Source organism: Amphibalanus amphitrite, unplaced genomic scaffold, assembly GCF_019059575.1.
Source record: "Amphibalanus amphitrite isolate SeventyFive unplaced genomic scaffold, NRLGWU_Aamphi_draft 000557F_arrow, whole genome shotgun sequence".
Lineage (NCBI taxonomy): Eukaryota > Metazoa > Arthropoda > Thecostraca > Balanomorpha > Balanidae > Amphibalanus > Amphibalanus amphitrite.
Genome location: NW_024882051.1, coordinates 218,753 through 234,239, shown reverse-complemented (window position 1 = coordinate 234,239; position 15,487 = coordinate 218,753). Strand labels below are relative to the sequence as shown.

Genomic DNA, 15,487 nt, shown 5'->3' with positions numbered 1-15,487 from the left:
ATCTAGCTTTAAAGTGACCATCCCACCTTAACATTAGTTTTGAGTTGAGATAGCCAAATTGGTGGCCATGGCCTGCAAATACCGGTTTGGGCACTCACAACATCGAAAAATGCTTTAATTCGGAGATATGGAATTTCAAACTTGCAGCTTTTGGATTCTAAGGGGCTAATGCATTGGCATGCCCCTTAGAATTTGTGACGTCAGCGGAGATCTAACGATTTTTAAATCTTCGACTAAAACCATCGTTAATACGTGGTGGTATACGCTGCTTTGCGCGCAACGTCTGCCGTACTCAAGGCTGCCAAATTATTGCTTTCAAATAAAGTCGCTAGAAACAGGGAAGCTCCCAAAAAGTAAACAAAAGTAAAACTCGAATATATTGAAAACCGGTGGATATTTTTCGGTGAAATTTGGTAGATATTCGTTTTCGCTCTTTCTGAACCGAGCGACATCACATTCGTGCCAATTCATTAACTTTTTTAAAGGTGGGAGGTTCCCTTTAAAACTAAGCTCTTGAGAGTGTTTGCCGTAATTCAATATTTTGCAACAAAATCGGCCGACAGGACACCACTCTGACGTCATTTCCGGCCAAACCATAGTAGCTAGAAAGTTAAAAGTTTAACACAAGGTGTCAAATTGATGCCGCTGAGGGTACCGCAAGTTTTGTGTTGATCCGTCAAACGATTTAGAAGATATTGCCGAAAAACGGGAGGGGGGCTCTGAAGAGTCCTCTTCAGTCATGCGCGGGTTAAGGGATTATAATCTTGCAGCGAAAACTGAAATGACTAAGCAAGGAAACCGAGATTGTGAACTTCTAACCTTATGGATTCTTACGGGTCACACTAGCTACCGTGGAATTTTCCCCGACATTATGAGCATTGGCCATGGCGTCATTTGAAGCGTAGGTGGAACGGGGGGGAGGGGGGCACCGGGGCACCGTGTCCCCTTGATTTTTTTTTCAAGGAACGCGCCAATGGCGAAATGCCCTCTTTTTTACATAGGAGGAACGGGGTGGGATGAAGAGGGGAGGGGCACTGGGGCATCGTGTCAATTGGTTTTGCCAGGAAAGCAACAAAAGCGAAGTGTCCCCTTAAATTTTACATCTACATAACAATTGAAGAAAGAGAGGGCACTAATAGTGTGTGCCCCCGCCACTTTCCCAGCTTCAAGCTTGAATCGTTCCTGAGTTGTGTGCAGCTTTGTCAAGTAAAGTTGAAATAGAGAAAGTTTGACCTTTGATGACCCTTTGTTGACCTACCTAAAAATTGGCTTAGGTATTTTCTTCATGGTTTTTGTGCTCTTTCGAACGCCGCTCACTGCGTATCACTACGTGGCCCAGGAGCCCAGTTAGTGTACTGTCTCGCAGTACCTATATTTAACACGCGCAGTGGAAGGGTTGCGAGTATGTACTACACCCAGTGGAAGGGGGGGGGCGGATGTCGCCCCCTCTAAGATCTCAGCTCCCACTGGAGCTAGAACGATGAAATTTGGAGGGTAGGTGGGGGCCATGGGGAACTCTGTTGTGTGTGAATTTCATGACCCTAGATCAATATCTTCAAGGTCAAATGAGGTCAAATGTGGTCAAATCTGCCATATGAGTGACTTTTTTGCGTTTACATGCTGATAACTCAAAAAGTTACCACCCGATTTTCTTTTTTCTTTCACTATACGAAAGATCAAACATTTATGAGTATGTATAGTGAATTTTTAGTTAATCCAACAATAAGTATGGCAGTTAGAAGCATGCTAAGGGTAAGATGTCGCCGGCTGAAGCGGGATCGCCCGACGCGGGAAACGCGGCAATCACAATTTTATGTTTACACACTCATAACTCAAGTTGTTACCGGCCGATTTTCAATTTTTTTTTTTGGCACATGATTGCCTGTACATTTGTCAGTCTTCTCACCAAATTTGACGCGAATCTAATGTAATCAGCGGTAAGGAGCGCGATGTAAAGACGGAACCGTCCCGCCCCGGCACAGTCTACAATTCAGGCGACGCGTAACGGCTGGCGCCGGCCGCCGCGCCGCCGCACAGTGGGCCGATATGCCATTCTAGCGCGACAGGGCCTGAATCTTCGAACGGAACCCTTGTTTTTTCGCGAGTAATTCGCGTAAAAAGCGGCCGATCGCAACGAAACTTTCAGTACCCTCGCGATAACTACTTTTACAGCTAACCTGAAAATTTCAATTCCCTGACCTTAATGATCTTTGACCTGTGACCTTCTTTCGAGACCATGTTTGGCCGGAATCGCGATTCAGCGTATGTCGGCTCGCATTAGCCGCGGGTTTGCAGTCTTTTCTTGGTTTAAAGCTTTCAAACATGGGATATTATGTTGCTCCCATGCATTAGGGTGGGTGTCAAGATCACCAGAAGGTCAGGTAAGGTCATTGACCTTTGATGACCTTGGTTCACTTTTTCGAGTTTTACATGTTTCTGGGCTAGTTTTTTTAGCTGAATTCGAATCTGGCAACCATTTGAACATTTACTATGCAGCTTTGGTGCCTTCGTAACATGTTACAAAGCTGTCAGAGGTGGTTGCCACCTACTGCAAATACCCGGCAAAACCCTTACTAGTTGACCTGACCTGTCCTGACCCGACCTGGCCTAAATGTAAGAAGACATCATCTATGATCGTAAATAATATTATATTCGTGATCAGCACCCAAAAAACCCATAGCAGCCACCCTTTACGACGTTCTAACAGGTCCCGATTTTCCCGACTTTTGGGTCATTGACCTGACCTGGAAGGTCAACCGATGACCTAGGACCTTACAATTGGGTATCATCAGCTTCCTCTTGTCACGGGCAACACGCTCGTCTTTTCCGCGAAGCTCTAGCTCGATCAGGAGCGAAACGGCGGGGGGTCCAACGGACCCCTTCTATACGTTCGCGGCTGGAAAAACACCACTAGGAGCGAGGGTTAAGCCAAATCTGAGGGCTTATTTCAGAAATACCGCTAAAAGAGCAATTGAATGCACTTTTCCGCGACGATGTAGCTCTATTGGTCCCCGAGGTAAGAGCCGGTTTTCGATAAATGTTGATAAATGCAACATTTTACCTTTGATGACCTCTGGTGACGTGACCTTTGACCTGACCTAGAAATGACTAATTACTCCATCTGGAATTTCGGGCGCTCTTTCGAATGCCACTTACTACGTGTCGCTATGTGGCCCAAGAGACGAGTTAGAAGGGGAGTGTTCAATCAACACCTCCCGGCCCGGCGCGTTTGACGCCGAGCACCGGTCCGGCGCGGGTTGATGTTTGGCTGCTACATCCAAAGTCGCAAAAAGTCGCAAAAAATGACTGTTGGATCTTGTAGTGCAATGAATCATTGACATGTAGCGAGATTTTCGAAGCGGTACTCTGCGGTACTTTTTTTAAAAGTCTATTTGTGTGTGACATCAATTATGTGAAATTATATTTTCGTCTTTAAATCTTTGCGGTGCCAATACATCATAACCAAGTAAGAGTTCGCCATTTTGATGTGGTTATGTGTGTTCTGCAGACCCGGAGCTATCGTTTGATGTATATAAATGTGGAATTCCTCCTCAAATTGTGATTGTTTTCGTGGATCAAAGATACGTTGTCGAAGAGTGCGGGGGACGAGTTCGGTCCAAACGATTCCGAAGTTCGTGTTTAAGCTGAGTTTTCGCCATGAAATAGCAATTGTGTTGGAAAACAAAGACCACAGCAGTGTAGTATGATCATTTTTGAAGAAATTGGTATAGGTTTCATTGCACATCCACAAAGTTCGATTTTTTTGCCCATGTCGTGCTAGACCTGGCGATCGGCCCTGTGTGCGCCGCACCGCCGCGGCGGCAGGATGTTTGACTTTACACCGCTATTACTAGAAAAGTTGTGAACCGATTTTCTTATTTCTTGCACGAGAAGATCCGCAATTCAATTTTGGACAGGTAGCCAAAATTTCACATTAATATTATGTTTGCGGCGCGAGTTATTGGCGAAAAACAGGAGGGGTGGGCGAAATCCACCCCCCCCCCCTGAATAACAATACACAGTAATAACGTAAGCGCAGCTCCGCGCGGCTCAAGTGTCAGCGGGCGACTCCCGCTCCGCGAGCCGGTCGTACCCGGGTCGTGTCACCACCAGGCGGCAGCACTGGTCCTGTGACCCGACCTCACGTGACATTGCGACACCACATTCTCCTCCCCTTAAAGGTAGTGTGCCACCTTCAAATGATTTCCCATTTTATTTTTCTTAGGATAAGAAGCTTCTGTTTTTACCTAATATCGCAAAAAAAAAACAAAACAAAAATGGGCTTAAAATAGTGCTTTTTTCGCCTAAAAGTTTATCGGTTTTTCGATATGTATAACAACTGTAGTGGGCTGACCTGCAAACAGGCGTCCGCAACAATCGCGAATGCAGCGCACATGTGACAATAAGCAAAGGTCATCATAGAGTTACGACGTACGGGAATGAGTTATCAGCTGTCTAATCGTAGACAAAATAATGTCGAATTTAAACTGTAAGCCTGTATTGGTATTGTTTCTTTAATTTGGCTGTCGAACATTAATTTATAGTTTGAAATATTATTTTATGTAAAATAATTGATATGAAACAGACGTCTCTAAAGTTATGACCCCATCTCACCACATGAAAGTGGCAGAAATGACAAGATCAGCTGACGCATTTTTCTAAGCCGAAGTCAGAGCGCGCGGCCCGACGCACCACCACCGCACCACAAAGTATGAGTAGACCGCGCCCAAAGCCAGGGCCCCGGTAACGTGAGGTAGCCGAGTCGGGGCAGCGTGCGCTGACCCAAGCCGGGGCCGCGGCTTTGGGCGCGGTCTACCGCATCCCCGGGCAGCCCCGGGCTATCACATGACACCGGGAGGACGCGCGGCCCCGGCTTGGGTCAGCGCACGCTGCCCCGACTCGGCTTCCTCACGTTACCGGGGCCCTGGCTTTGGGCGCGGTCTACCGCACCACCTAACAGGCGTGTTCGAAACCACAGGAGACGATGATGAACGGGTTTATCGAAACTTGATTGGATGAGCCTATCGGTAATAGCGATTTCAGTGTGTGCATTTATTGTTCATAGTGGTGTGAAATGTGGTTGGGGTACGACCGACAACCCGTCGGGGCGAATTTCGCACTGGGGTACTCAAAATTTGAAGAATTTAAGACGTTTCCATGAGTTTTGAAGGTATGGATAAGTTCTAAAAATCCGGTTCTCCTTATCTGGGCCATTAACTCCATACGGTCCAGGAAAGCTGGCACACTACCTTTAACAGGACAGAAACGATAGTCCTCAACACGTCTCACTGAGCGATAGTCCTCAATACGTCTCACTGAACGATAGTCCTCAACACGTCTCACTGAACGATAGTCCTCTTCACGTCTCACTGAACGATAGTCCTCAACACGTCTCACTGAACGATAGTCCTCTACACGTCTCACTCATCAAATCCGTAACGAACCGGACGTCGCACCTCGCGTCCGTACCGGGTTCTCAGCGTCGGCGACAGCGGCTGATCGGCGTCACGTGCGGCCGGCTGCTCGGGCTGCGGCAGCTCGCTGTTCGTTGAACTTTAACCTGAAGAGAGCCGAATTTCACTCTTTATTTACGGCCGATATTCCATGCACATCTAACACAAATTCATAAAGAATTATACATGATAAGCGTCCGCCTGGCCTGCCGTTGGTCTGTTGGTCCGTTCTGGCGACCAGCTGGCCCGGTCCGCTGTTGGTCCGCCCGTCAATCGGTCCATCAGTGCGTCGGTCCGTGCTGCCGGCCAGTCGGCCCGGTCCGCCGGTCCGCCCGGGCCGCCCGGTCCGCCGGCCGGACGCTGTAACTGCCGCTGTAATGTGCCAGCACAACGCAAATGGCGGGAACGGAATGGTAATGGCCGCGGGCGGAGCAGTGGAACATGCGCCAGTGTGATTTGCCTCCGTGATGCTGGCCTTAAACTGACCCTTTGCTTCGTGTTAACGATCTACGCTTTTGTCGTAAGGTTAAGTGTAACTGGTGACCTGCGCACGGTTGATAATTATTGGTGCTTGGAATGATGTATATTTTAGTTAACCAGTTTATTTCAAGCGTTATGACGTGCCAAGTTATCGCCACACCATTTCACACAGATAGTATCATTCTGCAACCACTAGTCTCGGAACTCTGTCGCCATTGGTATAAGCCGTTTTCACGACGGCCATCTGGTGGTATAAGGAAGCGTTTTCACGACGGGCTATCCGGCGAGTGCACCTAATTTGACCAAATCTGCACCTAATCTCTTAAACAGCACATATCCTTGCCCATCACTTACCTATCCAGATTTCTCCAAGCATTTCCGTCTCCCGTTCCTTTCCTCTCGAAGAGCCCAACACGACCTCCTGTTCCTAAAGGGTCTGTTCTCTGAGAAACTGAACTCTGAGATACTCTTATCCCGATTCCCCTTACGCGTGCCTATCCGACCGACACGCACTGCAGCACTGTTTGTTGAGAGTCGCGCCCGAATCAGCACGGTCCAGAACGGGTTGGTCTGTCGTGTCGCGAGAGAGACAAACTCATTCCTTGCTCATTTCAAAGACGACTTTTTCACGACCAGCTTTTTTGCGTACAAAGCTCATGTCATCAAATACGTTGCGAACTTACCACCACCTCCGGGCTATACTAGTCACTGTTGGTAGGTGATTCTTATTGATTTTATATTTTTATGATTTTAGATATGTTTATTTTTAATGTTTTCTTATATTTTTCATTTCACTTTATACATTTTTACGTGTTTTTAAAGTACCTATACACCGTTTATCTCTCAGTGTTCATATTTACTGTTTGTTCAGTTATTCTGGTTTATATGTATCATGATTTCTTTCCCACCTTACATGGGATTTTAAAACTCATGCTCAGTGGTCGTTCACACATTTTTTTCTTCATATTTTCACTTCATTGCCCATTTCCTTGTATTGTTCATTGTTTTCTATTTTAGTTACATGTGTATCTGCGTTTTTTATCCGGGCGTGTGTATGCTGCCTGTGTGTGCCATGTGCACATGTATTTAGGTATTGTTTTTAATCTTGTGACTCCGTCTTTTAGTGGGTCAAGTGCCTGAATGCTTACCAAAGTAGAATGCTTACCAAAGTAGAAAGGAAAGAGGCAAAGGGAGCGGGTTGCTCATGGGATGCTGCCTCTTCTCAGTGTACGGACATGTTTATCATATCTGTTTTTGAAGGTATTGGTGTTCTTGCTCAGTACAACTTCAGATGATAGTTGATTCCAGTGGTCCACCACTCTCGAAGTGAAGAATTGGTTCCGCCTGTGTAGCCGGTGTCTTGGCTTCTGTAGTTTGAGTGCATGTCCCCGCGTCCTCTGCATGTTCGCACCAGTCTCCATTCTCAGGAACTCCTCTCCAGCATTCACCTTGTCGAGCCCGTGCATCAGTTTGTATACCTCAATCATATCTCCTCTGATCCTTCGCTCTTCCAGTGTTGTCAGCTGGAGTTCCTTCAAACGATCCGGGTACGGAAGGTCGGCGAGTTCAGGGACGAGCTTCGTAGCCCTCCTCTGAACCCTCTCCAGCTTCATGATATCCTTTTGGAGGAACGGGGACCAGGCTTGTATGGCGTACTCCATGTGGGGGCGCACCAGAGTTTTGTAAATAGGCAGAAACATTCCCTTGTCCATGTAGGTGAATGTTTTCCTCACTCTTCCTAACATGGAGTTCGCTGCTGCTGCTGCTCTGGTCACTTGCTCTGAGACCTTGAGGTCCGGTGTAATGACGATTCCCAGATCTTTTTCTTTTGCAGATGTATCAAGACATACACCTCCCATCATGTATGTGTGTCCTGTTGGTGTATGCCTGTTGACGGTCTGTTGAATAAATACAAATACAAATAAATATCTTCATTTTATGAATTTATTTTAGTGTTTTAATCGATTATTCTTTATTCTATATATACTTATTCTATATATTATATATTATACTTAGGTATTCTATCTGATTATAAGACAAAACAGGCATATAAGCAATTAGTGCAACCCTAGCTGATAGCTACGAAGAGACACACTGAACCTGATTTGACCTTTTGTTTGCATGTTATACCTTTTGTTTGGTTGAGGTCAATTTAGGGTGTTGACCTCGGGTCACGCTGAAGTCAGCGCCCCCAGGTCACGAAATTGGTCGGAGGAGGTTATGTCGTATATCATTCGATTTGGCAGGTCTGCCTGAGTCCTCTGGTGGCTTTCCCGTCTCGCTAGCTCAATTTGATCGGGAGTTATTGACGAAAAACTAATATGTCCCTAATGACGTCATAAATGACGCCACGCAAGGTCAACATTGCAAAAGTGACGCATCTGACCTTGCAAGGAGTGCATCAAATCACGATTCTGTGTGCTTGAGATAATTGGAGATCGTTCCCGGCGCTAGAATAGCAGTTTTCATTTTTCCCCATTGACTTTTAATGGTGAGGTCACGAAAATGAGCTGACTTCATATGACCTTTCGGGAAAATCCGAGATATTGACCTTTCGGGAAAATCCGAGATATAGAAGTTGTGAGACTCCTAATGGATACCAGGTCCTGTAAGTTTCAATTCCCTGTGAAAGCTCCTCTGGCACTGAGGGCGTTGCGAAGTTGTGACATCTGAAGACCGTGCAGAGGTTCACTTATGACGTCATAGGTCAGTGACCTGACCTGACCTGAAAATGCGAATGGTGTCAAAAGATCTGGCTTGAATCAAAGGTCAGGTATGCCAAGTTTCAGCTCTCTATCGCTAGCGTGTTCGGAGCTATCGCGAAAAAAAAAACCTTTCGGAGGGGGGGGGCACTCGCCCCCTCCGCCGGCGAGAGTAAAAATCAGGCGTCAGCATCGCAAGAAGCGTTAAGGTGACCGTTTGCCCCCACTCTCCCCTACTTCTCCCACAGTGCGGCGAGGGCGCTCTCAGACTGTGGTACGAGGCGCGCGGTGACGACAGCCGGCCGGCGGCGGAGGACGGAGGGCGGAGGGCGGACGGCGGAGGGCGGACGGCGGAGGACGGACGGCGAAGGACGGAGGGCGGAGGGCAGAGGACGGAGGGCGGAGGTCGGAGGGCGGAGGGCCGGCTGCAGATGAGCTCTCCGAGCTCGCCGGGCCGCGGGGGATCCCCCAGTGACGAGCCGGCCGAGTCGGCCACCGAGCTGCACCACCTGTCGGCCGGCCAGCCGCCGATCGCCGACCGCGTCCAGTTCGACAACGACAAAAGGGCCGTCTACGAGTGAGTACCGAGCCGCGGCGTCCCAGCCCGACTGACTACCGAGTCACTGCGTCCGCCCCAGGAATTTACTGGTAAGGTACTGATTCACTGCTTCCCACCCCCGTTATAGATGTGATTCACTACCTGGTGCCCGCGGACTGATAAGTAAATGCACTCGCAATATGCACAAAGTATAGGTAGGGTAGGGTGGGGTAATTTGAACATGTGGGGCAATTTGAACATAGTGTGAAAAACACAAAATTACGGAAAATGCATTAGTGGCATGACAATAAGACCATTGAGGGAAATTATCGTAACTGAAAAGGCTATCATATGAACGGGGTTTAAAGTTTCAGGGAATGAAGATGTTGACGCACACGGTAAAAAATCAATTTCGCAAGTAAAAACGCCTAAAAAAACGTCATTGCAACTTCATTGCAGCGCAAAATCTTGCATTGCTAGCGCCTAATACGCAACGGCTTTTGTTGTACAATGACCTAATCAGTGCCTTCAATCCAAGAAATTTGCTTTTGAAACCTGTTTTTAAATATGGCAATGGCAAAATAACTTTTAGCATGGGGTAATTTGAACATCGTGTAAGAATTTCAATGAAGACAGGGATAGCTTCGAAAAAAAACAACGCTTCCAGTTTTTTTTTGGCCAATATTTTCGACCCAAAGCAGTAGCAGATTAGTGATGCCAGTTCTATAAGATTTACGTCTAATATCCGTCTAATGTCCGGCATTTTCGTTGATTTCCGTTCAAAAATGTTAAAGTCAGCCATTTGTCCAAATATGTCCGAAAATTACGCATAAATCAACACTCAAAACTGTCATATAAATTGCTTATAATGTAATTTTACCAGCCGAAAAGTGTTCATTATATTGAGAGCTTAACAAGCTTTCCATTCGGCATTCGCCAATCAATGCTGCGCACGATTACTTGATAAAAATGCTTAAGTGTGGCAGGCCATCGTCCAATGTTGTCCAGACTACTATACCTTTGTGCAATCAATTCCGAATTGGACATTATAAAGAATCGGAACTCCGAATGTCCAGGTTCCCATTGGCACCACTATAACAGATGCAGTAAGGTTGGGAGAGTTTTTATCGAACAAAAATGATAGACGTTCTGTTAATTGAAGAGAGGCGAATTCTGTCAACTGACCGGTGTGCAGCGTGCAGATATTGATACTCTGCAAGTTATTTATGTTGTAGTGTTGATTTTCAAGTGAAGGTATGTTTAGAATTGTTCTGCCTATTTGTTTATGGGTCAAACAACATCGGTGCTGGCGAGACTATCGTTTTTATGACAGGTAAAGGCAGTATGTTCAAATTACCCCACGGTGGGGCAATTTGAACACACCGTGACTTGGTGGAGAAGTGAGGCTATGCTATTCAAGGTATGCTCGGCTCGTCCAAATATGAGGCTTTCATGGTGAAAGCAAGTGACACTTGCGCTACTGAAGCAGTTTTTCTTCATCCAGGGTTGAGCTGGAATTCGGTACAACGGAGAAGACGTAAAAATATGTTCAAATTACCCCACACTACCCTATATATGCAAAATAGGCGCATAGGCGTATATGCGCAATATGCAAAAACATGCTGTGCTTTTCCGTCTGAATGGCTGCTGCACTCAGTGACCACTTCCCAACTGGTTTTTTTTTTTTTTGTCAGCAGTTTATAACGCGCATACGATAGCATGTCAACGCTTTCCGCTGATGAGTGATGACATTGTGTACAGCGCGCTTATTCCTTCTGTATCAGTCTTCTGACACCTGTCTGCGCCGTCTTAGACGGCTGAGCTATGCGCCACGGCAGCACCTACGGGCTACGTGCTGCTACACTGGCTCAACACTTACTGATGTTATGCCGCAGCCACTATTTTCTTCAGGAAGCAAAAGAGCTTAAAACGCTAACCGACGGGGGGGGGGGGAGGGGTGGTTAACCGCCCGTCCCCCTGAGGTTTTTCGTGAATAGCGGAAAAACTGTGACGCGTAGCGCCGCTAAAGTTGGCAGAACTACTCTCTCATCAGTTTTACATATAGTGTGCAAATTTAAATCTCCTACCTTTCAAGGTCAGGTCACCAGGTCACTGCGAATGACCCAACCTCAAACCACTTTTTTGCAACTTTGTCACCGTGTCAGAGCTACAGTAGATGACGGAGGCCCTTGAAAGTCACAGGATGTAGTGAGGCCGGTAGTAGCTACAAGTTGTTTTTCTCGGAATTTGGGTATCGATGTCACGTCAATTTCTTGACCTCCCAATATAAGTTAACGGGGGAAGAATCAACTCTCTGTTTTTCCACTAAAACGCATCGGAATGGCCCAACATACGAGTACCATAAATGACTTCAGATACGAGCAACCTTGACTACCTTGAGGCCTGTTTTGCTATTGAGAAACTGTAAGGTCATGTGACCTCTTCAAAAGTCACCATTTTTTTTTGTAATTTCTCCTTACAGGAACGAGATACAGTCACACGGATGGTCCCATTGTGCTCAGCTCGTCAAGGTGCATCAAACGATATGCATGATGACCTTGAGGTCACGTGACCTGAGGTCCACCTTTGACCTTGACCTTTCGAGGTCAAAACATATATGATTCGATGCGGACATTTGTTTGTTTCTAGCTTCGCTACTTCGAAAGTTATTCAAGAAAACCTCCTCATATATAGCGCCGCCATTTTGACTTTTTGACCCCTGTGACGTCATCTTTGACCTGACCTGAAAATGACCACGGTAAAAATGTAAAATTTGTGCTACAAGTTTCGTGTCAATAGGTCTAGTGTTTTAGAAGATATTGCAGAAAAACGGAGGTAGGCTCTGCAGAGCCTTCCATATAACCCCGCCCCAGTCATGCGCGGGTTATATGGAACATCCCCCTTAACAGTTTTGAGTTGACATTGCCTACTTGGGAACCTGGCCTGCAATTACCGGTTTAGGCAATCACATAATCGAGAAAGGTTTTAATTCCGAGATATCTAGTTTCAAAGTTGCAGCACTTTGGATTCAGACCTGGGCTAATGCATTTGAATGCCCCCTTTGAATTTGTGACGACAGCGCAGATCTAGCGATTTTGAATGCTTATACTAACATCTTTGTGAAGCAGTGGTGGTATATGCTGTTTGTGCGCAACATCTGCCGCACTTTTAAGATACCAAACTATTGCTTCCAAATGACGTCGTAGAAACAGCGAAGGCTCCGAAAAATAAATAAAAGTAATTGCCTAATATGTCAAAAACTGGCAAATATTTCTCCACGAAATTTGGTAGATATTCATTTTTTGCTGACTCTGAACCATGCAACACCAATCTTATGCCAATTCAATAACTTTTTTTGAAGGTGGGACGGTCCCTTTAATGCAGTAGGACAGCCGCCCGAGGCCGCTGAATAGGTACCCTTACACACCAGATGCCACCCTCTCTGACGAGTTGTGCTCTCCGTCCCGTACATCAGAATTCAGATGCCACCCTCTCTGACGAGTTGTGCTCTCCGTCCCGTACACACCAGATGCCACCCTCTCTGACGAGTTGTGCTCTCCGTCCCGTAAACACCAGATGCCACCCTCTCTGACGAGTTGTGTTCTCCGTCCCGTACACCAGATGCCACCCTCTCTGACGAGTTGTGCTCTCCGTGCCGTACACCAGATGCCACCCTCTCTGACGAGTTGTGCTCTCCGTCCCGTACACCAGATGCCACCCTCTCTGACGAGTTGTGCTCTCCGTCCCGTACACCAGATGCCACCCTCTCTGACGAGTTGTGCTCTCCGTCCCGTACACATCAGATGCCACCCTCTCTGACGAGTTGTGCTCTCCGTCCCGTACACACCAGATGCCACCCTCTCTGACGACTTGTGCTCTCCGTCCCGTACACACCAGATGCCACCCTCTCTGACGAGTTGTGCTCTCCGTCCCGTACACACCAGATGCCACCCTCTCTGACGAGTTGTGCTCTCCGTCCCGTACAGACCAGATGCCACCCTCTCTGACGAGTTTTGCTCTCCGTCCCGTACACCAGATGCCACCCTCTCTGACGAGCTGTGCTCTCCGTCCCGTACACACTAGATGCCACCCTCTCTGACGAGTTGTGCTCTCCGTCCCGTACATCAGATGCCACCCTCTCTGACGAGTTGTGCTCTCCGTCCCGTACACATCAGATGCCACCCTCTCTGACGAGTTGTACTCTCCGTTCCGTACACCAGATGCCACCCTCTCTGACGAGTTGTGCTCCCTGTCCCGTACACCAGATGCCACCCTCTCTGACGAGTTGTGCTCGGAGTCCCGTACACCAGATGCCACCCTCTCTGACGAGTTGTGCTCTCCGTTCCGTACACACTAGATGCCACCCTCTCTGACGAGTTGTGCTCTGCCGCCGCCGGCCGTCCGGCAGGCACCCGCTGTTCCCGCTACTCGCGCTGCTCCTGGAGAAGTGTGAGGTGGCTATGCGCTCGGCCGACGGCGGCGTCTCCGACTCCGTGGCCGCCGACGTCCGCGCCTTCGTGCGGCACCAGCACGGCGACCACAAGCTGCTGGCCGCCGCCCGACCCGAGGTCAACCAGCTGGTGCGTACGTCCAGGCCGACGGGCAGGTGGGACGGGTGGTTGGACGGCTAGTGGGAGGGGTGGTTGGACGGCTGGTGGGAGGGGTGGTGGGACGGCGGGTGGGAGGCTGGTGGGAGGGTACTGAGAAGGCCGGTGGGTGGCTGGGTGTGTGGGTACAGAGAAGGCTCCGGGTGGCTGGGTGTGTGGGTATACAGAGAAGGCTCCGGGTGGCTGGGTGTGTGGGTATACAGAGAAGGTTCCGGGTGGCTGGGTGTGTGGGTATACAGAGAAGGCTCCGGGCGGCTGGTGTGTGGGTACAGAGAAGGCTCCGGGCGGCTGGGTGTGTGGGTACAGAGAAGGCTCCGGGTGGCTGGGTGTGTGGGTATACAGAGAAGGCTCCGGGCGGCGGGGTGTGTGGGTATACAGAGAAGGCTCCGGGTGGCTGGGTGTGTGGGTATACAGAGAAGGCTCCGGGCGGCTGGTGTGTGGGTACAGAGAAGGCTCCGGGCGGCTGGGTGTGTGGGTACAGAGAAGGCTCCGGGTGGCTGGGTGTGTGGGTATACAGAGAAGGCTCCGGGCGGCTGGGTGTGTGGGTATACAGAGAAGGCTCCGGGTGGCTGGGTGTGTGGGTATACAGAGAAGGCTCCGGGTGGCTGGGTGTGTGGGTATACAGAGAAGGTTCCGGGTGGCTGGGTGTGTGGGTACAGAGAAGGCTCCGGGCGGCTGGGTGTGTGGGTACAGAGAAGGCTCCGGGCAGCTGGGGCGGCCAGCCGGAGCTGCTGTGTCGTGTACAGATGGACGGCAGCGCCGCGGCACCTAGTGCCCGTCCTCTGAGTCTGACTCGGCCCGCGGTGAGCGGCCGGCCGGCCGCCGCCCCGCGCGCCGCCGCGCCGCCTGACCGCGGCCCGTTCTCTCTGTTCGTCAGATGGTGAAGGCCATCCAGGTGCTGCGCGTCCACCTGCTCGAGCTGGAGAAGGTGCAGGACCTGTGCCGCGACTTCTGCAGCCGCTACATCACCTGTCTGAAGGGCAAGCTGCACAGCGAGAATCTGCTGCGGCCCGACTACGACGAGTCGCCGGCCAGCTCACCCGGCTCGGCCACGCACCACAGCATCAGCGGCGCCGTCCAGCAGATGGTGCACCAGCACCAGGTCAGTCAGGTGCACCAACGCACCACAGCATCAGCGGCGCCGTCCAGCAGATGGTGCACCAGCACCAGGTCAGTCAGGTGCACCAACGCCAATTCAGTGGTCGTCGTAGTCCATGTGTGAGGGCTGGTGATGACTGGCAAAAACCGCACCAATTCAGGGGTGGACTCGAAGGCTGAGTCCGGCACAGAGCGTGTGCGACATTGACAGGGCGCCGGAGCTTGTCCTGGGCAGTGGGCTATACAGCAGATGCTGCTCCCGCGATGTGCCAGTGGTGCAGATCTGACCGGGCGCCGGAGCGTGTCCTGGGCAGTGGTCTGTACAGCAGATGCTGCACCCGCCATGTGCCAGTGGTGCAGATCAGAGGTGGCAAAATGTGGACCCGAGGACCCGGTCCAAAGAACCAGTCTGGACCCATATGGGTCCAGACCGGTTCCTGGAAATTTTCTGACGGGTCCAACCGGGTCCTACCATAAACTATACATCTTGCGCACTTCACATTATTGCAAAATATGAAGTGAATGAAGTGAATGTTTCTTTGCACACAGCTCATGAGTACTCCCAGTGGGAAATAGGCTGTTTTACATGATGCAACTAATGATACCTAC

General features: G+C 49.3%; 1 protein-coding gene across 1 annotated transcript in view; it reads left to right on the top strand.

The window, feature by feature from the left end:
* Positions 1-15,487, top strand: part of LOC122393842 (homeobox protein PKNOX2-like) — a 41,941-nt gene that overhangs the window by 8,977 nt on the left and 17,477 nt on the right. Inside the window, exons 2-4 of the mRNA XM_043390254.1 lie at positions 8,884-9,212; positions 13,582-13,753; positions 14,658-14,882. Coding sequence (XP_043246189.1) covers positions 9,067-9,212; positions 13,582-13,753; positions 14,658-14,882 — 543 coding nt within the window. The 5' untranslated portion in view covers positions 8,884-9,066. The remainder of the gene's footprint in view (positions 1-8,883; positions 9,213-13,581; positions 13,754-14,657; positions 14,883-15,487) is intronic.